General features: G+C 47.7%; 2 protein-coding genes across 2 annotated transcripts in view; both read left to right on the top strand.

Annotated features, from left to right (window-relative positions):
• The window catches only part of LOC140721747 (zinc-binding protein A33-like), a 34258-nt gene extending 27482 nt beyond the window's left edge, over window positions 1-6776 (top strand). The window contains exons 5-6 of the mRNA XM_073036546.1: window positions 3087-3196; window positions 5060-6776. Coding sequence (XP_072892647.1) covers window positions 3087-3196; window positions 5060-5094 — 145 coding nt within the window. The 3' untranslated portion in view covers window positions 5095-6776. The remainder of the gene's footprint in view (window positions 1-3086; window positions 3197-5059) is intronic.
• A 1539-nt stretch (window positions 6777-8315) lies between these two features.
• Window positions 8316-25547, top strand: LOC140719336 (zinc-binding protein A33-like). The gene is made up of 6 exons (XM_073033903.1): window positions 8316-9393; window positions 10238-10333; window positions 11687-11920; window positions 15046-15068; window positions 15517-15632; window positions 22580-25547. The coding sequence occupies exons 1-6, from the start codon at window positions 8977-8979 to the stop codon at window positions 23131-23133; spliced, it is 1440 nt and encodes a 479-aa protein (XP_072890004.1). The 5' UTR covers window positions 8316-8976; the 3' UTR covers window positions 23134-25547.
• The last annotated feature ends 839 nt before the right edge of the window (window positions 25548-26386 follow it).

A 26386-nucleotide genomic window follows, 5' to 3' on the forward strand; every position in this document is an offset into this window, starting at 1 on the left:
TCCTTGGTCTTGGTGATATTGAGACGCAGGTAGTTTGAGTTGCACCATATCACAAAGTCCTGTATCAGTTTCCTATACTCCTCCTCCTGTCCATTCCTGACACACCCCACTATGGCCGTGTCATCAGCGAACTTCTGCACATGGCAGGACTCTGAGTTATATTGGAAGTCTGATGTGTACAGGGTGAACAGGACCGGAGAGAGTACGGTTCCCTGCGGCGCCCCTGTGCTGCTGACCACCGTGTCAGACCTACAGTCTCCCAACCGCACATACTGAGGTCTATCTGTCAAGTAGTCCACTATCCAATCCACCATGTGAGAGTCTACTCCCATCTCCGTTAGTTTGTGCCTTAAGATCTTGGGCTGGATGGTGTTAAAGGCACTAGAGAAGTCAAGGAATGTAATCCTCACAGCACAACTGACCCCCTCTAGGTGAGAGAGTGATTTGTGCAGCAAATACGTGATAGCATCCTCCACTCCCACCTTCTCCTTATACGCAAACTGAAGAGGATCCTGGGCGTGCCTGGTTTGTGGCCTCAGATTCTGTATTATCAGCCGCTCCATGGTCTTCATCACGTGCGACGTCAAGGCAACAGGTCTGAAGTCATTCAACTCCTTTGGTTGTGGTTTCTTCGGTACCGGGACAATACAGGATGTCTTCCACTGTCTGGGTACTTTTCTCTGCTCCAGGCTCATGTTGAAGATGCGCTGTAGTGGTTCTCCCAGCTCAGTAGCACAGGTCCTCAGTAATCGTGGGGAAACTCCTTCTGGTTGAAAAAAATACCCTCCGCCTCCCCTCTTCTTCTATTCCCCACTCTGACCTCTTACCACTGATCACTCCTCCGTCCCTTTCTCCCATGGTCCACTCTCCTCTCCGATCAGATTCCTTCCTCTCCAGCCCTTTATCTTTCCCACCCCCCTGGCTTCAGCTATCACCCTCTAACCAGCTTCCTTCCCCTCTCCCCACCTTTCTATTCTGGCATCTCCCCCCCCCCCCAACCTTCCTCTCCAGTCCTGAAGAAGGGTCTCGGCCCGAAACATCGACTGTTTTTTTCATTTCCTGAGATGCTGCCTGACCCGCTGAGATCCTCCAGCATTGTGTGTGCGTCACATCCCTTCTTCGGAGTGTGCTGGACAGTTTGAACGGACCCTGTAAACTCTGCAGTTTGGTGCTAAGTGAGCTTGCTGGCCGCCCGCGAGAGAATAAATTCCCTGACACAGGGAAATCACCAGTTGAGAACCGGGGCAGATGGGACGGCTCAACAGGGAGATCAATGGACTCCCACTGTGCTATAGTAAATAAGTAGACACAGCAATGCAGGGCGTGGGCTAAGCTCGTCAAACACCGATGGGATAGACACCAGGGAGGGAGTGGCAGTCCGGCAGAGAATTAACTGGACAGGAGGGCTCACTCCTCTGCACTCTCTAATGGGAAAACGGGCTGTAAATGTCGGGTGGAATTTAATGCAGACCAGTGTGAGATGTCAAAGAACAAAGATGGTGAAAGAACACCGAGGCTGACTACAAGAAGGGTCAGAGCCGTCTCTATTTCCTGAGGAGACTGAGGTCCTTTAACATCTGCCGGACGATGCTGAGGATGTTCTACGAGTCTGTGGTGGCCAGTGCTATCATGTTTGCTGTTGTGTGAGGGTAGCAGACACCAACAGAATCAACAAACTCATTCGTAAGGCCAGTGATGTTGTGGGGGTGGAACTGGACTCCCTGACGGTGGTGTCTGAAAAGAGGATGCTGTCCAAGTTGCATGTCATCTTGGACAATGTCTCCCATCCACTCCATAATGTACTGGTTAGGCACAGGAGTACATTCAGCCAGAGACTCATTCCACCGAGATGTAACACTGAGCGTCATAGAAAGTCATTCCTGCCTGTGGCCATCAAACTTTACAACTCCTCCCTCAGACTCCCTCCACTTGGCATAATTTACTTATTATTATTTAATTATTTAGGGTTTTATATTGCTATATTTCTACACTATTTTTGGTTGGTGTGACTGTAACAAAACCCAATTTCCCTCGGGATCAATAAATAATGTCTGTCTGTCTGTTACACTTTGGGAGGACAAACCCAGGTAGGACTAAGATCCATCATTCATGGAAAGTGGTGCCACAGGTAGACAGGGTCGTAAAGAAAGCTTTTGCCTCATTGGCCTTCATAAATCTAAGTATTGAGTACAAAGGTTGGGATGTTATGTTGAAGTTGTTTGAGACATTGGTGAGGCCTAACCTACCTACGGTAAGATGTCAATGAGATTGAAGGAGTACACAGGGAATTTACGAGGGTGTTGCCAAGACTTGAGGACCCGAGTTATAGGGAAAGGTTGCAAGGTTAGGACTAAAGTGTGGAAGATTGAGAGGAGATTTGATAGAGTTGTACAAGATTATGAAGGGTATGTTGTTGAGTCATTGGCGGCTCACGGCCACCCTATGGATAGAGTGGTTGTCCACTGGGGTTTTGTCGGCAAGATTCAGAAGCAGATTGCTAGGCCTTTCTTCCACGCAGGTACTGTCGCTGCTCAGGCAAAAACCGACCGCCAGCCCTATGAGAGGCATAGATAGGGTAAATGCTTTTTCACTGAGGTTGGGTGAGAATTGACAAGAGGTCATAGGTTAAGGGTGAAAGGTGAAACATTTAAGGGGAAGATGAGGAGGAAGCTCTTCACTCAGAGGGTGGTGAGAGTCAGGGCATCACATTGGAACAAAACACACACAAAGTGCTGCAGCCACTCTTAAGGACTCTATAACGTATTCTTATAGATATTGTTTATTTATTATTATTATTATTACTATCTTTTATTCTTCTTTGTATTTTGGGTTTGTTGTTTTTTACACATTGGGTGCTTGTCCATCTTGTGTGTGGTCTTTCTACTGCGCTGCTTTGCACTTACTGAGTGTGTCCACAAGACAATGAATCTCAGGGCTGCTCTTGGTGACATATATGTATTTTGATGATAAATTTACTTTGAACTTTAAACTGACTGTGCGCAATGTGAATGCCCGTGTCTGACATTCACGCTCAATGCAGAAACAATTAAGTATTTCTGTTAATTATGCCATATTTCTGTTGCTAGCAAGGAAGAGTACCACCCAAAGATAGTCGAGGGCAGCCTGTCCCTGGGAGCTTTCCAAGGACCCACTCAGTACAGAGTGTGGAGACACGTGAAAGACATCATCCACCCAAGTACGTATGCCTTCTCCCATGGCTGAGACCAGTCTCCTTCTCCGGGTGACTTTATAAATCTCTGCCAGTCACACCTCAGCTACCCACACTCCAGGGTGGCACAGTGCTGGAGCGGTTAGTGTAACACTCTACATCGCCGGTGACCGGGGTTCAATTCCCGCTGCTGTCTGTCAGGCTTCTCCTCCGGTTTACCTCTCGCATTCCGAAGGCGCGTGCGTTCAGGTTACCGATTTATGGCCATGCTCGTTTGGTGCTGGAACGTTGGTGAAACTTGTGGGCTGCTTTGATTTAAGAGGTAAACAACCCATTTCACTGGATGTCAATCAGTGGATATGTTCAAAACCCACCCTAAGCAATGGTGAAAGGTACAGTGACCATCAGTCTCCTCGTTGCAGGTGGACATCTGCTGCCCACACATGATTCACTCTGCACTACTCTGTCTGACTCTTTACAGCCCTCTGAAGTGACAATTAACATTGGACAAGTTTGCCTCTCACCAGTAATAGTCACCTCCAGTTACTGAGAATCCCTGTCCCTCAGTTTCTGCAGAATTTAAACCCTGCGGCAGGTTTAGAGTGTCAGTTCTTGGACAAACCTTGCACTGTCAGACTGGACGTGAGCGAGCCAGTTCTGTCCTAGACGTGTATGGCCATGCACTTTGGCAGAAGAAATAAAAGCTCCATTCTCGAAATGGAGAGAGAATTCAAAACCCTGAGGTGCAAAGTGACTTGGGAGTCCTCGTGCAGGATTCCCTAAAGGCTAATTTGAGGGTTGAGTCAGTGGTGAGCAAAGCCAATGCAATGCTGGCATTCATTTCCAGAGGACGAGAAGATACAAGCCAGGATGTAATATTGAGACTTTATAAAGCACTGGTGAGGCCTCACTTGGAGTCTTGTGAGCAGTTTTGGGTCCCTTATCTAAGAACAGATGTATTGACATGGGAGAGGGTTCAAAGGAGGTTCACGAAAATGATTCCAGGATTGAAAGGAAAGGCTTGCATATGAAGATTGTTTATTGGATTTTGGCCCTTACTCAGAAGAATGAGGGGAGACCTGATTGAAACCTATCGAATGTTGAAAGGCCTTGATAGAGTGGATGTGGAGAGGATATTTCCTATGAAGAGGGGGTCTAAGACCAGAGGGCACAGCCTCAGAATAGATGGGCATCCATTCAGAATGAAGATGAGGAGGAATTTCTTTAGCCGGAAAATGGTGGATCCATGGAATTTGTTGCCACGGGTGGCTGTGGAGGCCAAGTCATTATGTGTATTTAAGGCAGAGGTTGATAGATTTTTGATTGGTCAGGACTTGAAGGTAGGAGATTGTGGCTGAGAGAGAAAAGGGATCTACCACAATTTTATGGGCCAAATGGCCTAATTCTGGCCTAATGGTCACCAGCACTGTGAAAGCCAGATGACACTCTTTAACCTTATTTGCAAATATCTTCAACCTTCCTCTAGTTTTATCCTGTCTGGAATACTTCACAACTATGAAGGAGAACAGGGAGTATCAGATGCTTTCAAAGCTTAGCCTGTTGTTAAGCAGGAGGCAGACATTACAGGCGCCATGCTTGTGTTCCACATGGTCACGGGGAGAATGCACGAACTGCCCACAGAGCGTGGCGGGAACTGAACCATGTCTCCGGCTGGCGCTGTAAAGCATTAGTCCGCCCGCTACACTACCGTGATCTCCGTACAGTCAGCATGGCCGCAGAAACACAGTGAAACCTGCTATAAGCATGCCACGTGGGGTGTTTATACTTTTCACAAAACTGTATTTCACCTTGAAAATGAAGTGTCAGAATAAGTGTGCCCAGTAGAAAATCTGATGCTTTATCTAACAAGAGAATTCTTCTCTGTCCTAGACTGCACGGCACTAAAGAAAGATAATTCCACCTGAAGAATTCGGACTACTTCGAGATGGTTTCTCAGCCCTTGGAATGTTTTGTGCCTAGGCTGGGCCACACGGAGCTCTCAGTCTGACCAACGACCCACACTCTGCATCCAGTCTGGGCCAATTACCCACACTCCCAGGCTGGGCCACACGGAGCTCTCAGTCTGACCAACAACCCACACTGTGCATCCAGTCTGGGCCAATTACCCACACTCCCAGGCTGGGCCACACGGAGCTCTCAGTCTGAATCAACGACCCACACTCTGCATCCAGTCTGGGCCAATTACCCACACTCCCAGGCTGGGCCACACGGAGCTCTCAGTCTGACCAACAACCCACACTGTGCATCCAGTCTGGGCCAATTACCCACACTCCCAGGCTGGGCCACACGGAGCTCTCAGTCTGAATCAACGACCCACACTCTGCATCCAGTCTGGGCCAATTACCCACACTCCCAGGCTGGGCCACACGGAGCTCTCAGTCTGAATCAACGACCCACACTCTGCATCCAGTCTGGGCCAATTACCCACACTCCCAGGCTGGGCCACACGGAGCTCTCAGTCTGAATCAACGACCCACACTCTGCATCCAGTCTGGGCCAATTACCCACACTCCCAGGCTGGGCCACACGGAGCTCTCAGTCTGAATCAACGACCCACACTCTGCATCCAGTCTAGACCAACTTACCCACACTCCCAGGCTGGGCCACACGGAGCTCTCAGTCTGAATCAACGACCCACACTCTGCATCCAGTCTGGGCCAATTACCCACACTCCCAGGCTGGGCCACACGGAGCTCTCAGTCTGACCAACAACCCACACTGTGCATCCAGTCTGGGCCAATTACCCACACTCCCAGGCTGGACCACACGGAGCTCTCAGTCTGAATCAACGACCCACACTCTGCATCCAGTCTGGGCCAATTACCCACACTCCCAGGCTGGGCCACACGGAGCTCTCAGTCTGAATCAATGACCCACACTCTGCATCCAGTCTGGGCCAATTACCCACACTCCCAGGCTGGGCCACACGGAGCTCTCAGTCTGAATCAACGACCCACACTCTGCATCCAGTCTGGGCCAATTACCCACACTCCCAGGCTGGGCCACACGGAGCTCTCAGTCTGAATCAACGACCCACACTCTGCATCCAGTCTGGGCCAATTACCCACACTCCCAGGCTGGGCCACACGGAGCTCTCAGTCTGAATCAACGACCCACACTCTGCATCCAGTCTGGGCCAATTACCCACACTCCCAGGCTGGGCCACACGGAGCTCTCAGTCTGAATCAACGACCCACACTCTGCATCCAGTCTGGGCCAATTACCCACACTCCCAGGCTGGGCCACACGGAGCTCTCAGTCTGAATCAACGACCCACACTCTGCATCCAGTCTGGGCCAATTACCCACACTCCCAGGCTGGGCCACACGGAGCTCTCAGTCTGAATCAACGACCCACACTCTGCATCCAGTCTAGACCAACTTACCCACACTCCCAGGCTGGGCCACACGGAGATCTCCGTCTGAGCCAATTTAACCAGATGCCCAGGCTGAAATTCCAGACCAATCTGAGTTTACTAAAATACTAGTCCAACTCTTCAACTGGCTTCACATATGGATAGAGCAAAAGCTGGAACCAAGAATATGTTCAAATGTGGATATCTCTGTCAAATGTAAAATTATCAAATATAGCCTAAACCTTTCAAAGATAATGATTGCTCTAGCTGTCCTGAATTATTAAACCTTCCTGAATGGAATCCTTCACGAGCTCATACAATTAAAAATGGGCTGAGAGAAGAAGAGGAAGAGGGGAGAGGGAGAGAGGAGAGGGAGAGGGAGAGCGGAAGGGAGAAGGGGAGTGGAGAGAGAGGGGAGAGGAAGAGGGAGAGAGGAGAGGGGAGAGGGGAAGGGAGAGGGGAGGGGAGAGGGGAAGGGAGAGGGGAGAGGGAGATGGGAGGGGGATAGGGGAGTGGGGGAGGTGAGGGGAGTGGAGGAGAGAGAGAGAGAAGAGGGGGAGAGGGGAAGGGGAGAGGGGGAGGTGAGATGGGGGTCGAGAAGGAGAGGGGAGAGGGTATGGGGAGTGGAGAAAGAGAGGGGAGAGGGAGAGAGGGGAGATGGGAGGGGGAGAGGGAGAGGGAGACTCACTCTCTATGTCCCACATGTGGAAACATGTGTACACACAGAGAAGTGTGTGCTTTTCCGCTCGTGTTGGGAGCAGCCTGCACTTGTTGCCAAACCTGCCAGTGCCAACATTACCTGCTCACAGCATACCAACCTTTACATCTTTGGCCTGTGGGAGGAAACTGGAGCATCTGGGGAAACACGAGAGGTCAAACTCCTTACTGATAGTGGCGGGAGTTGAACAGCATCTGCTGGCCCTGTAAAGCACTGTGCTGTGCGTACACATACTGATCAGAACAATGCATGTGATCATAGAAACCGGCCCTTCGGCCCATCTAAAGCACGCCAAACCATTTAAACTGCCTACTCCCATCCACCTGCCCTCCATAGCCCGACTATCCAGTGTTCATGTTCGTCATCGAAGGGCAGTCCAGAAATAAGGAACTCAGTGAAGGGAATGGACAGAGAAGTTGAGGGAAGGAGGTATTACGAAGCCAGAATTTACAGTGAGTATCAGACGTGTTGGGAACACTGAATAGGACCACAAGGCTGTGAGACTGGGAGCAGGATTAGGCTTTCGGCCCATCTAGTCCGGTCTGCCATTCTGTCATGGCTGATTTATTGCCCCTCTCAACTGGGGGAGAAAAAGGTGATGTAAACTGATGGGTAGGAGATGGGGATGTTGGCAGGGTCCCGGGAGGGGGGGGGGGAGAGAAAAAGGCCATATAAACTGATGAATATGAGCCGGGAGCGTTGGCGGGGAGGGAGGGGGGATCAAGACAGAGAACTGCCTTGTAGAAGACCATAAGACCAGAGGACAGGAGCAGAATTCTGCCATTCGGTCCATCGATACTGTCCCACCATTGTGTCATGACTGATTTATTTTCCCTGTCAAACCCATTCTCCTGACTCCCCCCCCCCACCCCCGCCGGTAACCTAAGGCACCCTTACTAACCAAGAACCTGTCAAACTCCACTTCCGCCGCACTCTGCCGTTCGCTGCGCATTGACTTGCGCAATAAACCGGTGATGAAGTTTGTCCGTTTCCTGTCATGTCAGTCTCAAGTTCGTTCACTCGATAGCATACAGACATCATGAAGGTATTTACTTCATGCCAGTCTTTCTCCTAACTGCTCGAGTGGTCTCGACTGTGAGCGGACTGCTCTGCTGAGCAACAGCGGCCTCCGGTGCCGCCGACGGGCGACTTGGGCTGCCGGCTTCCCGGTGCCTGCCGGTCTGCTCAGCAGGGCGCCACGGCGATTCGCTTACTGGCGATCCCCAGGGGGGATTTTGTGTGTGTTTTTCCGGATTTCCAGCATCTGCAGAATCTCTTGCACTTAACTCTGTGTGTGTGAGTGTGTTTGTGTGAGTGCGAGTGTGTGTGAGTGTGTTTGTGTGTGTGTTTGTGTGTGTGTGTGTGTGTGTGAGTGCGAGTGTGTGAGTGTGTGTTTGTGTGTGTGCGTGAGTGTGTTTGTGTGTGTGAGAGTGTGTTTGTGTGTGTGTGTGTGAGTGTGTTTGTTTGTGTGTGTGTGAGTGTGTTTGTTTGTGTGTGTGTGAGTGTGTGTTTGTGTGTGTGTGTGTGTGTGTGTGTGTGTGTGTGTGTGTGTGCGTGCGTGTGAGTGTGTTTGTGTGTGCGTGAGTGTGTTTGTGTGTGTGTGAGTGTATTTGTGTGTGTGTGTGTGTGTGTGTGTGTGTGTGCGCGCGCGCTGATTCCTATATAACAGCTGGGTGAAAGAGGAACAACTCGAAGGAACTGGACGGAAGCTATATGAACATGGCGTCCCGGGAGCAGTTCACGCGTCTGACCGACCTGGCCACCTGTCCCATCTGTCGTGACCTGTTCACCGCTCCGATTACCCTGGGCTGCGGGCACAACTTCTGCCGCTCCTGCATCACCCAGTGTTGGGAAAGGGAGGGGAGAAACTCCTGCCCGGAGTGCGGAGAGGAGTTTGCGGCACGTAGCTTCCGCGTAAATCAGGCCTTAGCGAGTTTGGCCGAGATGGTTCAAAAGATCCCCCTGTGTCCCAAAGAGGAAGAGAGGCCGCTCCGCTGCGAGGAGCACCAGGAGGAACCGAAGCTGTTCTGTGAAACCGACAGCAAGCTGATCTGTTATTCTTGCGTGGCGACGCGGGAACACAGGGAGCACCGCTTCCTGCCGATTACAGAGGCCGTGGACGCCTACAAGGTGAGAGGAAGCGGAATGGCGCGTCTGAAAGCGCTGGGGGATCTCGGCGTCTACGGAGGGGCATAAACTGCCAACGGTTCGGGAAGGAGGGGGCAGAAGCTGAAAGAGGTGGGGAGGGGGCAGAAGCTAGAAGAGGTGGGGAGGGGGAGAAACGTTTGAAGGGGTTGAATCTGCTCTCGCTGGAGTTCAGAAGTGGTGAGAGATCTCATTGAAACTTACCGAATATTGAAAGACCGAGATATAGTGGATGTGGAAAGAGTGGTTTCAATATCTAGTCTAGGACCAGAGGGTACAAGCCTTAGAAGGGAGGGGCATCCCTTTGGAGGGATTTTCTCTAGCCAGGAGATAGCAAATCTGTGAAATTCGTTGCGACAGACGGTCATTCATTGGGTAGATTTTAAGCAGACGTTAATTAGTTGGGGTGCCAGTGGTACGGGGAGAAGGCAGGAGAGTGGGGTTGAGAGGGACCGTGGCGGAATGGCAGAGCAGACTCAATGAGCCAAATGGCTTAATTAAGCTCGTGTCTTCACAAGCTGGCGGGAGGGGAGGGGAATACAGAGAAGCTGCGGGCTGAGAGGTGCGAAAGGTAAAGGGCTGGAGAAGAAGGAATCTGGTAGGAGAGGAGAGTGGATCATGGGAGAAGGAGGGGGAGGGCAAGGAAAACAGAGGAGAGAGAGGCGAACCAGAATGGGGAATGGGAAAAAAAGCGTGATGGCAGGAGGGGCAGAAGCTTTGTGTGGCTTGCTCAACATTTCCAGCATCTGCAGAATTTCTCATGTTTACATTCTGAGCATTTCAATGTTGTTTAAGATTTTCATCCATTGTTGTAAATCCTAACCCCCAGGAACAAGTGAAATCTGCCCTGGACTCCCTGGCGCAGGTGAAGTCAGAGGTTCTGAGGAAGGAACAGAAGCAGAGGAGGAATATTTCCCGAGTCAGGGTGAGCACTCTCTCTCTCTCTCCAAACTCCTGGGAGTGTACATCTCACACAACCGCCCCTGGTCCCAGAACACAGCCTACACCATCGGGAAAGCTCACCAATGGCGCAGCTTTCTGAGGAGACCGGAGAGAACTGGACTTGGCATATCCGTGCGTATTTCATTGCACAGCAGAGAGCACCCTGACGGGCTGCATCCCTGCTTGCTACGGAACCTGCTCTGTGGCGGACAGGAGGGCTCTACAGTGGGCAGTCAAAGCTGCCCAATGCACCACCAGCACCAGCCTACCCACCATCAAGGTCATAGATAGAGAAAGGCCAGAAAAGGGCCAGAATCACCGACCGATCCCACCCACCCTGCTCATGGACTGTTTGCCCCTCTCTCGTCAGGGAGGAGGCTACGTAGCATCCACGCCAAGACCACCAGACCCAAAACCAGTTACTTCCCCCAAGCAGTGAGGCTGATCAACACCTCGACCCACTGACCCACCCCTCCACACCCCCAACCACCCACCGACCCACCCCTCCACACCCCCAGCCACCCACCAACCCACCCCTCCACATCCCCAGCCACCCACCGACCCACCCCTCCACATCCCCAGCCACCCACCGACCCACCCCTCCACACCCCCAGCCACCCACCAACCCACCCCTCCACATCCCCAGCCACCCACCGACCCACCCCTCCACACCCCCAGCCACCCACCGACCCACCCCCAGCCACCCACCGACCCACCCCTCCACACCCCCAGCCACCCACCAACCCACCCCTCCACATCCCCAGCCACCCACCGACCCACCCCTCCACACCCCCAGCCACCCAGCCACCCACCGACCCACCCCTCCACACCCCCAGCCACCCACCGACCCACCCCCAGCCACCCACTGACCCACCCCTCCACACCCCCAGCCACCCACCAACCCACCCCTCCACACCCCCAACCACCCACCGACCCACCCCTCCACACCCCCAGCCACCCACCGACCCACCCCTCCACACCCCCAGCCACCCGCCGACCCACCCCTCCACACCTCCAGCCACCCGCTGACCCACCCCTCCACACCCCCAGCCACCACTACTTCACCATTTCCTGTCAGTCACCTCATGTACAGACACTCCTGTGCCTAGGGTCACTTTATGGACAGACAATCAATCCATGTATATAAGTTGTCTCATGTATTTATATTTATTGTGTTCTTCAGTGTACTTTATCTTAGTGTGTTTTTTTTTAATGCCGCATCGGATCCGGAGTAACAATTATTTCATTCTCCTTGGCGCTCGTGTACTGGAAATGACACTGAACACTCTGGAATCCTGAATCTTCATCACGGGCTGTTGGGTGCTTGTTTTGGCAGGATGATTTACGCAGACTGCAGACCCACATTGCATCCGAGTTCAGCAAAATGCACCAAATCCTCACCGAGAAAGAAGGGCTTTTAATCAGAGATCTGACTGAGGATGGCGAGAGGATTCTAAACACAATGGAGGAAAATCTACGACACATTCAAGATCAATTGCAGTCCGTTGAGAACGAGTTCTCCACCTTGCAGAAACATTTGGAGCAAAACGATAGTCTGGTCTTTCTGAAGGTGAGCCTCATATTGCTGCCCAAGGGATGTCCGCACACTCAGGTGACAACTGTTCACTTCTTTGAACCGAATGCTGCTCTTGCAGAAGAAAACCACATTTGATTTAAAGACTATGAGTTACAGGAGCACAATTAGGTCATTTGGCTGCTCCACCATTCTATCTTGGCTGATTTATTAACCCTTTCAACCCCACTCTCCTGTCCTGTCCCCATTACATTTGATGCTCTGACTAACCGAGAACCTAATAAGGCCATGAAGTTAATCTGGAATGTCAGTTATTGCCTTCGATGTTTACAAAAAGTTTGAAAGTCCGCAGCAGGCAAGCTAATTACTGCTGATAAGAAATTCATCAGACCTCCTGGCAGGGTGGGGATCGCTAATAAATCCAACGTCTAACGGCCATGCTGATTTCCTTCTGGAATTTGTCAGTGAGGCCTCCACATTCCCACATTTACCGACTTCCACACTCGGCAAAATGGGTTCAGTCCCGTTCCATTGCCTGTATGTAGATTGATATTGTGTGTGTGTCAGAGAGAGAGGGAGGGAGGGAGAGAGAGAGAGAGAGAGAGTCTGTCCATGTGTGTGTGTGTGTGTGTATGAGACAGTCTGTCCCTGTGTGTGTGTGTCAGTGAGAGAGAGTCTGTGTGTGTGTGTGTGTGAGAGAGAGAGTCTGTCCCTGTGTGTGTGTGTGTGTGTGTGTGAGTGAGGGAGAGTCTGTCCATGTGTGTGTGTGTGTATGAGACAGTCTGTCCCTGTGTGTGTGTGTGTGTATGTGTGAGTGAGAGAGAGTCTGTCCGTGTGTGTATGTGTGTGTGTGTGAGAGAGTCTGTCCGTGTGTGTGTGTGTGTGTATGAGACAGTCTGTCCCTGTGTGTGTGTGTCAGTGAGAGAGAGTCTGTCTGTGTGTGTGTGTGTGTGAGAGAGTCTGTCCCTGTGTGTGTGTGTGTGAGTGAGGGAGAGTTTGTCCGTGTGTGTGTGCCTATATGAGAGACTTTGTCCGTGTGTGTGTGTGTGAGTGAGAGAGTTTGTCCGTGTGTGTGTGAGTGAGAGAGAGTTTGTCCGTGTATGTGTGTGAGTGAGAGAGTTTGTCCATGTGTGTGTGTGTGTGAGTGAGGGAGAGTTTGTCCGTGTGTGTGTGCCTGTATGAGAGACTTTGTCCGTGTGTGTGTGTGTGAGTGAGAGAGTTTGTCCGTGTGTGTGTGAGTGAGAGAGAGTTTGTCCGTGTATGTGTGTGAGTGTGTGAGTGAGAGAGTTTGTCCATGTGTGTGTGTGTGAGTGAGAGAGTTTGTCCGTGTGTGTGTGAGTGAGAGAGAGTTTGTCCGTGTATGTGTGTGGTCTTTGTGTCTGTCTGTTTGTGATAGAGAGCACAGAGGCAGGGAATGGAAAGGGGGAGAGAGAGGACAATAAAGCCTTTCCTGAGAAGACCCTCAGATACAATAGAATCTAAGGCAGAAGTGAGATTCTGTAGATGCGGAAAACTCAAAGAAAATGCTGGAGGAACTCAGCAGGTCAGGCTGGATGGATGGAAATGGATAAACAATCAATGATTGGGCCGAGACCCTCTGTCAGGACCGGAAAGAAGGAGGGGGCAGAAGCCAGAGCAAGAAGGTGGGGGGGAGGGAGAGAAGGACAAGATGGCGGGTGCTAGGTGAGAGCAGGCGAGTGGGAGGGTGAGGGGCTGGGAGCTGATGGGGGAAGAGGTAAGGGGGCTGAAGAATAATTAATCGGATGGGAGAGGACGGTGGACAATGAAGAAAAAGAAGAAGCACCAGTGAGGAGGAGAGAAGGGAGTTCAAGGGAATCAGCATGGGGAATGGAAAAGGGAGAAGGGGAGGGTGAAAAGGTCACTTGAAGTTGGAGAATTGGATATTCAGGTTATCAGGTCGGAGGCGATATGCCGTGTTGCTCTCCCAGCCTGAGTCTGGCCACAGCATGGACCAACATACCACGATGAAAATGTGAAGTCGAATTGAAATGGGAGGCCACCAGGAGAATTTAAAGTTTCCTAAGTACGTGATGAGAAAGGTAGGGATGACTGTGGTCTGTCTGACTGGACGAGACAGTATAACAGTTTGGCATGGGCCGAAGGGCCTGTTCCTGTGCTGTAGTGCTCTATGACTCTATCACAATGGAGTCATCCCACACTTGGGAGCTTTCCATCATATCCACACCACTGCTCCTTTGCCACTCATCCTGGAAATGATGCAACTTCAACCAGGGACCCAGCTTCACCTCGTTACAGTTGAATCAGCGTCCAGCCTTTCCTGTCATCACAACTGTTAACATTAACCTTCATTTTCCCATCAAATTTGTGTCCTCTGATTCACATACTTGCAACCAATTTAGACCTTTACACAAAGGAGCAGAATTAGGCCATTTGGCCCATCTAGCCTGCTCCACCATTCCAGCATGGCTGACTTATTATCCCTCTCAACCCCATGCTCCTGCCTTCTCCCTGTAACTTTGACACCCTGACTAATCAACCTCTGCTTTCAATAGACTCATTGATGGCCTCCACAGCCATCTGTGCTAATGAATTCCACAGATTTACCAGCTTCTGGCCAAATAAATTCCTCCACATCTCTGCTCTAAATGGACATACCTCTATTCTGATGCTATGCCCTCTGGTCCTAGACTCACCCATCACTGGAAACATCCTCTCCACAATCACTTTATCTAGGCCTTTTGATATTTGTTGGGTTTCAATGAGATCCCCCCCTTCATTTTTCTAAACTCCAGCGAGTACAGTACCAGAGCCGCCAAACGCTCCTCATATGTTAATCCTTTCATTCTTGGGCCCTTGATGAAGGGTCTTGCCTGAAAAGTTGACTCTTTAATCCGCTCCATCGATGCTGCCTGACATGCTGAGTTCCTCCAGCATTTTGTGTGTGTGTTTTACTGTGGATTTCGAATTGTGTTGTTCGGCAATGCAAATGACACTCCTCACTGAAAATCCTGATATTTACATCTATGTGTTTACAGATCCAGATGTTTACATGTACGTGTTTAGAAATCCTGGTGTTTACGTGTACGTGTGACAAATCCTGATATTTACGTGTACGTGTTTACAGATCCTGATGTTTACGTGTGATAAATAAAGCTAATCCTCTTTAATCTTAATTGCAGGAGGAGGTTAGTTGGAAGAACAGGTAGGACACGCGCTGTGTTTAGAGAAGGTTTGGAAGGTTTTTTTTCAGTCCCTTACTTTCTGCTCTTTTTTTTGGTAGTAGGCATTATTATCTTCTGTTTTCAAGTGTATTTACAGTTTTTGGGGGTTTGAATGTCCTGATTTATATTCTCTATATTGTGTTGTGGTTGGTCTGGAGTTTTTTTGTTGTTGTGGGGCTTGGGGAGGATACTAACTTTATATGACTTCAATTTGGGTGCTTACTCAATTATCTTTTTTGTATTATATTATTATTGTATGTTTATTTTGCACTGTATTAATTTTTTATTTTGGTTTGGGGTTTTTTTTATTTGTAGTGTTGTAGAAAATGCATTAAAAAAAATCAATTAAAAAAAAAAGAGAAGGTTTGGGAAAGCTCTGAGGTAAGCAGCTCAGCTCGATGTTTTACATCAGCTGTTGGATGTTTATAGATGCGGTGATGCTGATCACTCCGTGTCTGTGGTCCAGAGCGGCCTGTCTCTGGAAAAGTTCTGCGGCCCTCTGCAGTATATCGTGTGGAGAGAAATGATTGACGCCATTAACCCCGGTAAGAATTGTCTATTCCAGTTGATTAGATTGACCCTGTTAACCCCAGTAAAGTCTATTTCCTGATATTCACACCGTTACCCCCGGTAAAAGAGTTCAATTTCCTGATATTGACACAATTAACCCAGTATCTCTAAAGGTGGATAGACGGATGGATAGACAGACAGATAATCAGATCGACACAGTACTGTGCAAAAGTCTCAGGCATCTATAAAAAAAATATAACTATATAACCATATAACAATTACAGCACGGAAACAGGCCATTGGCCCTTCTAGTCCGTGCCGAACGCTTACTCTCACCTAATCCCACTGACACACACTCAGCCCATAACCCTCCATTCCTTTCCTGTCCATATACCTATCCAATTTTGCTTTAAATGACAATACCGAACCTGCCTCTACCACTTCTACTGGAAGCTCGTTCCACACAGCTACCACTCTCTGAGTAAAGAAATCCCTCCTTGTGTTACCCTTAAACTTTTGCCCCCTAACTCTCAACTCATGTCCTTTTGTTTGAATCTCCCCTACTCTCAATGGAAAAACCCTATGCACATCAACTCTATCTATCCCCCTCATAATTTTAAATGCCTTTATCAATTCCCCCCTTAACCTTCTATGCTCCAAAGAATAAAGACCTAACTTGTTCAACCTTTCCCTGTAACTTAGGTGCTGAAACCCAGGTAACATTCTAGTAAATCTTTCCTGTACTCTCTCTGTTTTGTTGACATCTATCCTATAATTTGGTGACCAGAACTGAACACAATACTCCAAATTCGGCCTTACCAATGCCTTGTACAATTTTAACATTACATCCCAACTCCTTTACTCAATGCTCTCAATAAAGGCCAACATACCAAAAGCTTTCTTCACCACCCTATCCACATGAGATTCCACCTTCAGGGAACTATGCTCCATTATTCCTAGATCACTGCTCTACTGCATTCCTCAATGCCCTACCATTTACCATATATGTCCTATTTGGATTATTCCTACCAAAGTGTAACACCTCACATTTATCAGCATTAAACTCCATCTGCCATCGTTTAGCCCACTCTTCTAACTCGCCTAAATCTCTCTGCAAGTTTTGAAAACCTACTTCATTATCCACAACGCCACCTACCTTAGTATCATCTGCATACTTACTAATCCAATTTACCACCCCATCATCCAGATCATTAATGTATATGACAAACAACATTGGACCCAATACAGATCCCTGAGGCACACCACTAGTCACCGGCCTCCAACCTGACAAACAGTTATCCACCACTACTCTCTGGTATCTCCCATCCAGCCACTGTTGAATGCATTTTACTATTTCAATATTAATACCTAACAATTGAACCTTCCTAACTAACCTTACATGCAGAACCTTGTCAAAGGCCTTACTGAAGTCCATATAGACGACATCCACTGCTTTACCCTCATCGACTTTTCTCGTAACCTCTTCAAAAAATTCAATAAGATTTGTCAAACATGACCTTCCACGCATAAATCCATGTTGACTGTTCCTAATCAGACACTGTCTATCCAGATAATTGTATATACCATCTCTAAGAATACTTTCCATTAATTTACCCACCACTGATGTCAAACTGACAGGCTATAATTGCTAGGTTTACTCTTAGAACCCTTTTTAAACAATGGAACCACATGCGCAATACTCCAATCCTCCGGCACCATCCCCGTTTCTACTGACATTTGAAATATTTCTGTCAGAGCCCCTGCTATTTCTACACTAACTTCCCTCAAGGTCCTAGTGAATATCTTGTCAGTACCCAGAGATTTATCCACTTTAATATTCCTTACTTCCTCCTCTTTAATCGTCATAGTTTCCATAACTTCCCTACTTGTTTCCGTTACCTTACACAATACAATATCCTTCTCCTTAGTGAATACCGAAGAAAAGAAATTGTTCAAAATCTCCCCCATCTCTTTCGGCTCCACACATAGCTGTCCACTCTGATTCTCTAAGGGACCAATTTTATCCCTCACTATCCTTTTGCTATTAATATAACTGTAGAAACCCTTTGGATTTATTTTCACCTTACTTGCCAAAGCAACCTCATATCTTCTTTTAGCTTTTCTAATTTATTTCTTAAGATGCTTTTTACATTCTTTATATTCCTCGAGCACCTCATTTACTCCATGCTGCCTATATTTATTGTAGATATCTCTCTCTTTCCTAACCAAGTTTCCAATATCCCTTGAAAACCATGGCTCTCTCAAACTTTTAACTTTTCCTTTCATCCTAACAGGAACATAAAGATTCTGTACCCTCAAATTTTCACCTTTAAATGACCTCCATTTCTCTATTACATCCTTCCCATAAAACAAATTGTCCCAATCCACTCCTTCTAAATCCTTTTGCATTGCCTCAAAGTTAGCCTTTCTCCAATCAAAAATCTCAACCCTGGGTCCAATCCTATCCTTCTCCATAATTATATTGAAACTAATGGCATTGTGATCACTGGACCCGAAGTGCTCCCCAACACATACCTCCGTCACCTGACCTATTTCATTCCCTAACAGAAGATTGAATACTGCTCCTTCTCTAGTCGGTACCTCTATGTATTGCTGCAAAAAACTATCCTGCATACATTTTACAAACTCCAAACCATCCATCCCTTTTACAGTATGGGCTTCCCAGTCTATGTGTAGAAAATTAAAATCTCCCACAATCACAGCCCTGTGCTTACTACAAATATCTGCTATCTCCTTGCAAATTTGCTCCTCCAATTCTCGCTCCCCATTAGGTGGTCTATAATACACCCCTTTAAGTGTTACTACACCTTTCCCATTCCTCATTTCCACCCAAATAGTCTCCCTAGACGAGACCTCTAATCTATCCTGCTACAGCACCGCTGTAATATTTTCTCTGACAAGCAACGCAACACCTTCTCCTCTTGTTCCTCCGATTCTATCACACCTGAAGCAACGAAATCCAGGAGTATTTAGTTGCCAATCACACCTCTCCTGCAACTATGTGTAACACTTACCCAACAGGCTGGTATATGTCTAGGGGAAAAGGAAGTCCAGCCACTCAGCAACCCCACCTCCCGTACACGCAGGTGCTGTGAGAATCAAGTTTATGCCGCGCGCACACACACCGTATCAAACTCACACCAGATACCGTTATGGAATACACTTTAAAGATTTTACTAAAACTAAAAGAGTACTATGCAATACAATATATATGAAGGAAAAGAAAATAAAGTAAAAGGCGCCAACTTATCAAAGTTCAGTCAGTTTAGTGCACATCGTTGGAGCTCAACCATCGAACCATGCGACCCCTCGTCACTTCCCTCCGACCTCCACGTCTTTGCACCTGGGACCACCCAGTTAGTCGACCGAGCAGTGCGGTGCACGTCCACCTTCCTCGGCGTCTTCTTCCCGACTCCCCTGAAAAGACCACAAAACCCCCCAAGCTCCCAACCTCACAAGACAAAATAACATTCCCCATTGGTTAACAAATGAATACAATCCCCATATCAGCAAGTCCAAAGCTAAACAACTGCGAGAGAAAACACTTATCAGACAAAGAAGCATTCCTACTCTTAACAGAACGAAGAAGCCATTTTGATTAACATACACAGTACATTGTACACATGTTTCACTAATAGCTACAACATCATATTTCCAGGTATCAATCCATGCTCTAAGCTCATCCACCTTTCTTATAATGCTCCTAGCATTAAAATAAATGGATTTAAGAAATTCTCCACCTCTTCCTCTCTGTTTATCTCTAACAGTACAAAGAACTTTACTGTCTTCTTTTTCTTCCTTCTCCCATACATCTGTTCCTACACTCTGGTTCCCCTCCCTCCTGGTGTCTAGTTTAAATCCACTGGAACCTCTCTAGCAAACCTACCTGCAAGAATATTTGTCCCCCTCCAGTTCAGATGTAAACCGTCCCGCCGGAACAGGTCCCACCTTCCCTGGAAAACTGCCCAATTATCTATAAATCTGAAGCCCTCCCTCCTGCACCATGTCTTCAGCCACATGTTGATCTCCACTATCTTACTATTGTTACGTATTCAGGCAACAATAATTATAGATGAGTTAGACGAAGGGTTTTTATAACAAATAACACGTTTATTAAACACTGATAACAAACCCCCTTCAAAAGTAAACAAACCCAAACAATGATCCGAGCTCAGCTGCTCAAACAGTCCTTAATAGCGTTGCAGTCCCAAACAGTCTTTAAAGCGGTATTGAAAAGAACTCAGTTCTTTAAAGCGATATGCCAACAGTTCAAAAGCTCACGGTACTTTTAAAAGGAGAGACTTTTTAAAGCGATGTAAATTCTCTTCCACGTCGATGTCCTTCGATTCCCAGCGTCGAACTCCCACGTCGAATTTTATTAAATATAACAACTTAAAGTGACTGACCTTCCTTCCACAATATTCACAATCTCCCGCTTTTTCCAGCGGAGACTATCATGAGAATAGTAAACGAAATCCTTCCGAATGAGGATCACACAAGGTCGAAGTCAATCCATCGAAAATCGATTTTTCTCGATCTCCATTTTCCAAACTTCACTCTCCCTTAGCAAAGAAACCGTTGGCTCTGACCTTTTAAACTTTAGGCATTATATAAAACTTCATTTTTAACTAAACTGCGTCATCACATTAAATCACACAGTGATATGAAGTCATCTTGGCAAATCCTGCCACGAACTGCCCCACCTGACAGGGTGGGTCTCCCTTTTATACCCTGTAGAAAAAACCTGTCACATGACCTCTACTGGCGGGAAAATGACATCACTCCACCATCACAAAACCATTACCTCATGTCCAGTATAACTTCAACCCCAGTCACGTGACAAGGGTACCACTGTCACGGGTACGTAACACTATTTCTAAACCCATCTGCACGTGGCACTGGTAGCAATCCTGAGATTGCTATCCTGGAGGTCCTTTCCTTTAACTTGGCACCTAGCTCCCTAAACTCACCTTTCAGGTCCTCCTCACTCTTCCTACTCACATCATTGGTCCCTACATGGACCACGACATCCGGCTGCTCACCCTCCCTCTTGAGAATACTGAGAACTCAATCCGAGACATCACGGACCCTGGCAACAAACCATCCGGGATTCTCGATCTCTTCCACAGAACTTCCTATCTATCCCCCTAACTATCGAATCCCCTATCACTACTGCTCTCCTCTTTTCCCTCCTTCCCTTCTGAGCTGAGGGTCCAGTCTCAGTGCCAGAGACGCAACCACAGCAACTTGTCCCTGGTAGATAATCCCCACCAACAGTATCCAAAACGGTATACTTATTGTTGATGGGAACAGCCACAGGGGTGCTCTGCTCTTCCTGTCTATTCCCCTTCCCTCTCCTGACAGTCACCCAACTACCTGTCTCCTGACTCCTAGGGGTGACTATCTCCCTGAAACTCCTGTCTATTTCTGCCTTTGCCTCCCGAATGATCCAAAGTTCATCCAGCTCCAGCTCCAGTTCCCTAACTCGGTTTGTCCGGAGCTGCAGCTGGATGCACCTTTTGCAGGTGTAGTCATCAGGGACAGCTGTGCTCGCCCTGACTTCCCACATACGGCAAACGGAGCACTCAACTGCCCTAACTGCTGCCTCCATTACCTACTCCTAAGCTAATTAGATTAATTAATTAAAGGAGCTTACCCGGTCCTTATATGCAGTAGCTTGGGGGGGAGGTGTGTGTGTGTGTGTGTGTGTGTGTGTGTGTGTGTGTGTGTGTGTGTGTGTGTGTGTGTGTGTGTGTGTGTGTGTGTGTGTGTGTGTGTGTGTGTGTGTGTGTGTGTGTGTGTGTGTGTGTGTGTGTGTGTGTACATACACTGTAGCTCGGGTACCCAAGACTTTTGCACAGTAATGTATCTGTCTACACGGGTTTGTAAATCTAGTGGGAGCAAAAGGTGCTGGGAATGGCGAGGGTGGAACACTGCGGGAGGGGTTTGGGACAGGCGGTAGAGAAGGTGTTGGGAATGGCGAGGGTGGAACACTGCGGGAGGGGTTTGGGACAGGCGGTAGAGAAGGTGCTGGGAATGGCGAGGGTGGAACACAGCGGGAGGGGTTTGGGACAGGCGGTAGAGAAGGTGTTGGGAATGGCGAGGGTGGAACACTGCGGGAGGGGTTTGGGACAGGCGGTAGAGAAGGTGCTGGGAATGGCGAGGGTGGAACACTGCGGGAGGGGTTTGGGACAGGCGGTAGAGAAGGTGTTGGGAATGGTGAGGGTGGAACACTGCGGGAGGGGTTTGGGACAGGCGGTAGAGAAGGTGTTGGGAATGGCGAGGGTGGAACACTGCGGGAGGGGTTTGGGACAGGTGGTAGAGAAGGTGTTGGGAATGGCGAGGGTGGAACACTGCGGGAGGGGTTTGGGACAGGTGGTAGAGAAGAGTGCCAGGGTTGGAAGGTGGCAGGGGTGCAGACAAACCCATCCCTGAGACATGGGCAAGGTCATCTGATTCCAAACAATTGGTTTACTGATGTTTACAGAATGTCTCTCTGGTGCTCCCCCCTCCCTCCACTCTCCTTTCCCCATTTCCCAACCGCAAATCCCCTCTTCCTGCCCCCTTCCCACTCTCAGTCCACAATAGACACATATCAGAATCAGGTTTATCATCACTCACACATTTCATGAAATTTGTTTTTTTTTGTGCCAGCAGAACAGTGCAATACATAAAATTACTACAGCACTGTGCAAATGTCTTCAATGCCCCAGCTATATATATGTGCCTAAACTTTAGCATGGACCTGTAGATGGATAGACAAATAGATAGACTGAGATGGATAGACAGATAGGCAGACAGATTGACAGATAGATAGACAGATCGATAGCTATGATTTAAATACTCATTAAAGTATCAGACTCAGATCCTTTTGCGTTAACTGTGTTAAACTGCTGGCCCACGTTTGAGTAAATCGCAGATGAATGTTCGGTCCCTAACTGTGTAATGTTCCTCTCTCCAGCTCCAGCCTCTCTGACGGTGGATCCGAACACAGCGAATCCCTGGCTCATTGTGTCTGAGAACCGGGCCAGTTTAAGGCTCGGAGCAAAAAAGCAGCGGGTCGCAGACAACCCGGAGCGGTTCGATCCCTGTCCGTGTGCACTGGGATCGGAGGGATTCCGATCAGGGAGGCACTACTGGGAGGTGGAGGTGGGAGGCAAGACTGAGTGGGAGATTGGGGTGGCCCGAGAGACCGTGGAGAGGAAAGGGCAATTCACTCTGAGCCCCGAGAACGGACACTGGACCATAGGGCTGGAACCCGAAGGGGATTTGGTTGCCTTTACTGCGCCCTCCGAGACATCCCTCTCCTGGAGAGAGAAACTCCAAAGAATCGGCGTCTTCCTGGACTACGAGGGCGGCCAGATATCGTTCTACAATGCAGGTGACATGTCCCATCTCTATACCTTCTGCCAAACGTTCACTGGGAGACTCTTCCCCATCTTCAATCCGGGACTGAATGATGACGGGAAAAACTCGTCCCCGCTGACAGTCTGCGGGGTTTCGGGCCACCATTGAGCCCGTCACCCTCGCCGCCCTCTTACCCCCGCCGGGCAGAAGCGGGCCACACCAGAATCAGCGCCCAGCACGCCGCCCCGTAGCACAAGCCGGTGGGAGCCGCAAATACAGTAATACTTAGTTCGTCCATAGAACACTTTTCATACAGGCAATGTGGCTATTTACAGTGGGATATAAGGTACACATGAGAAAATAAAGTAAATAAAAACATGAAAATAAAAGACAAAAAGATGTTAGTTAAAAGCAATGATAAATAAATAGGTTTTGAACTGGCATTTAGAAGTGTCAGGCAACACACAAAATGCTGGTGGAACACAGCAGGCCAGGCAGCATCTACAAGGAGAAGCACTGTCAACGTTTCGGGCCGAGACCCTTCGTCAGGACTAACCGAAAGGAGAGATAGTAAGAGATTTGAAAGTGGGAGGGGGAGGGGGAGATCCAAAATGATAGGAGAAGACAGGAGGGGGAGGGATGAAGCTAAGAGCCGGAAAGGCGATTGGCAAAAGGGATACAGAGCTGGAGAAGGGAAAGGATCATGGGACGGGAGGCCTCAGGAGAAAGAAAGGGGGAAGGGAGCACCAGAGGGAGATGGAGAGCAGGCAAGGAGTTATTGTGAGAGGGACAGAGAGAGAAAAAATAATAAATAAGGGATGGGGTAAGAAGAGGAGGAGGGGCATTAACAGAAGTTAGAGAAGTCAATGTTCATGCCATCAGGTTGGAGGCTACCCAGCCGGTATATAAGGTGTTGTTCCTCCAACCTGAGTGTGGCTTCATCTTGACGGTAGAGGAGGCCATGGATAGACATATCAGAATGGGAATGGGACGTGGAATTAAAATGTGTGGCCACTGGGAGATCCTGCTTTCTCTGGTGGACAGAACGTAGGTGTTCAGCGAAACGGTCTCCCAGTCTGCGTTGGGTCTCACCAATATATAAAAGGCCACACCGGGAGCACCGGACGCAGTATACCACACCAGCCGACTCACAGGTGAAGTGTCGCCTCACCTGGAAGGACTGTCTGGGGCCCTGAATGGTGGTGAGGGGGGAAGTGTAAGGGCAGGTGTAGCACTTGTTCCACGTACAAGGATAAGTGCCAGGAGGGAGATCGGTGGGAAGGGATGGGGATGGGGGGGAACGAGTGGACAAGGGAGGCGCGTAGGGAGCGATCCCTGCAGAAAGCAGAAAGGGGGAGAGGGAAAAATGTGTTTGGTGGTCGGATCCCGTTGGAGATGGTGGAAGTTTTATGGAGAATTATATGTTGGACCTGGAGGCTGGGGTGTGGTAGGTGAGGACAAGGGGAACCCTATCCCGAGTGGGGTGGCGGGTGGATGGAGTGAGATCAAATGTGCATGAAATGGGAGAGATGCGTTTGAGAGCAGAGTTAATGGTGGTGGAAAGGAAGCCCCTTTAAAAAAAGGAAGACACCTCAACTGAGTCTGCATCGCTTCCGGTTTTAGGTGTTGAATTCCACAGATCGGGAGCGTAGTTAAAAAAAATGCTGACCTGCCAATTCGCTCTTGAGGGAGATTGTTTAAATTTAAATCATCAGTGGGAGAAGACTTGAGAGCTCAAGCAGGATTATAAAACAAATTTTCTGGTTATAAATTGAATCTTGATAAGAGTGTGCTTTTCATTAAATATGCAAGTTCCAATTTATAGACAATCACCATTTAGATTAGTTACTGATTATTCTACTTAGTTAGGGGTTAAAGTTACTAGGAAGTATAAGGATCTATTTAATTTTTTTTACCTTTAATTGATCAGGTTAAACAACTGTTTACTAAATGGTCCCCACTGTCCTTATCTTTGATTGGTAGAATTAATGCTGTTAAGATGTTTGTTTTACCTAAATTTCTGTATCTATTTCAGGCAGTATCAATTTTCATTCCTAAATCTTTTTTTGATATTGTTTCTAAAATTTCTTCATATATATGGCAATATAGAAATCCCAGTTTAAGTAAGATATATTTACAGAAATCAAAAAAGGAAGGCGGTTTGGCTTTGCTGAATCTTAAATTTTATTCTTGGGCAATTAATATTCGATATTTAATGTTTTGGACACAAGAATTGGATGAAACTCAATGTCCACGATGGATGAACCTCAAGCGAGAGTCTGCACAGGGGTTTTCACTGGCTTCTATTTGAGGGGCTGTGCTGCCTTTTGCATTTACTAAATTGAATAAACAAATGATAAATCCAATAGTTAAACATACAATACGAATATGGTTTCAATTTCGTAAATTTTTTGGATTGAATAAATTTATCCTGTCAAGCTCTATTATATCTAACTTTTTTTTCCAACCATCTAGAATTGATCAAGCTTTTTTTAATGGAAAACAAAAGGAATAACATGTTTTCATGGATGATTGTTTTGTGTCTTGAACGGTTGTCCAGTAAATATAATTTGCCAAGATCACATTTTTTTTCAGATATTTACAGATTAGAAACTTTCTGAATGCTACTTTATCTACGTTTCCGATATCACATCAAATCGAAGTTACAGAAAAAATTAAGGTTTTAAACCCCTATCAGAAGAGTTTGATAGCAATTATTTATGATCTGATTACGAAAGTACATCTAGGTACCTGATAAAGTTAAGAATGAGTGGGAAAGAGAACTTCAAATGTCTTTATCTACAGAGAAATGGGAGAAAATTCTTAAACTAGTTAACATTTTTTCAATGTGTGCCAAGCCCGCTTTGATACAATTTAAGGTGGTTCATAGGGCTCATATGTCCAAGGATAAGTTAGTGCGTTTTTACCGTCATATAAATCCTGTCTGTTATAGATGTAATTCTGAAGTAGCTTCCTTGACACATATGTTCTGGTCTTGTCCTTTTTTCGGGAAATATTGGAAAGATATTTTTGATGTTATTTCAGTCGTTCTGCTTGTTGATTTACAACCTCATCCTACTACTGCAATTTTTGGATTACCAGTGACAGACTCCAGTCACTTACCCTCATCAGCTTGTCGTCTAATTGCATTTGTTACATTACTAGCCAGAAGATCCATTTTACTTAAATGGAAAGATTCGAATCCCCCCCCCCCCCCCCCACCACCACATTTCAATGGTTTTCTCAAACAATAGCATGTTTAAACTTGGAAAACATTAGGAATGGTACTGTGGACCCTTCGATTAAATTTGAAGAAACTTGGAGAAACATTTTCATATGATGTAGGTTGACCCTTTCTGAATTTTTTTTTGGTAATTTTTTTTGGAAGTGGAGTTAACGACAAATTATAATTTTAACCAAT

Source organism: Hemitrygon akajei, chromosome 2 (genome assembly GCF_048418815.1).
Source record: "Hemitrygon akajei chromosome 2, sHemAka1.3, whole genome shotgun sequence".
NCBI lineage: Eukaryota > Metazoa > Chordata > Chondrichthyes > Myliobatiformes > Dasyatidae > Hemitrygon > Hemitrygon akajei.

Bases quoted from the DNA above. Each gene is read 5' to 3' on its own strand.
- LOC140719336 (XM_073033903.1), top strand. From the start codon at position 8,977: ATGAACATGGCGTCCCGGGAGCAGTTCACGCGTCTGACCGACCTGGCC. The intron at 9,394-10,237 runs GTGAGAGGAAGC...CCTAACCCCCAG, and splicing joins AGGCCGTGGACGCCTACAAG to GAACAAGTGAAATCTGCCCT. The intron at 15,069-15,516 runs GTAGGACACGCG...GGATGTTTATAG, and splicing joins GAGGTTAGTTGGAAGAACAG to ATGCGGTGATGCTGATCACT.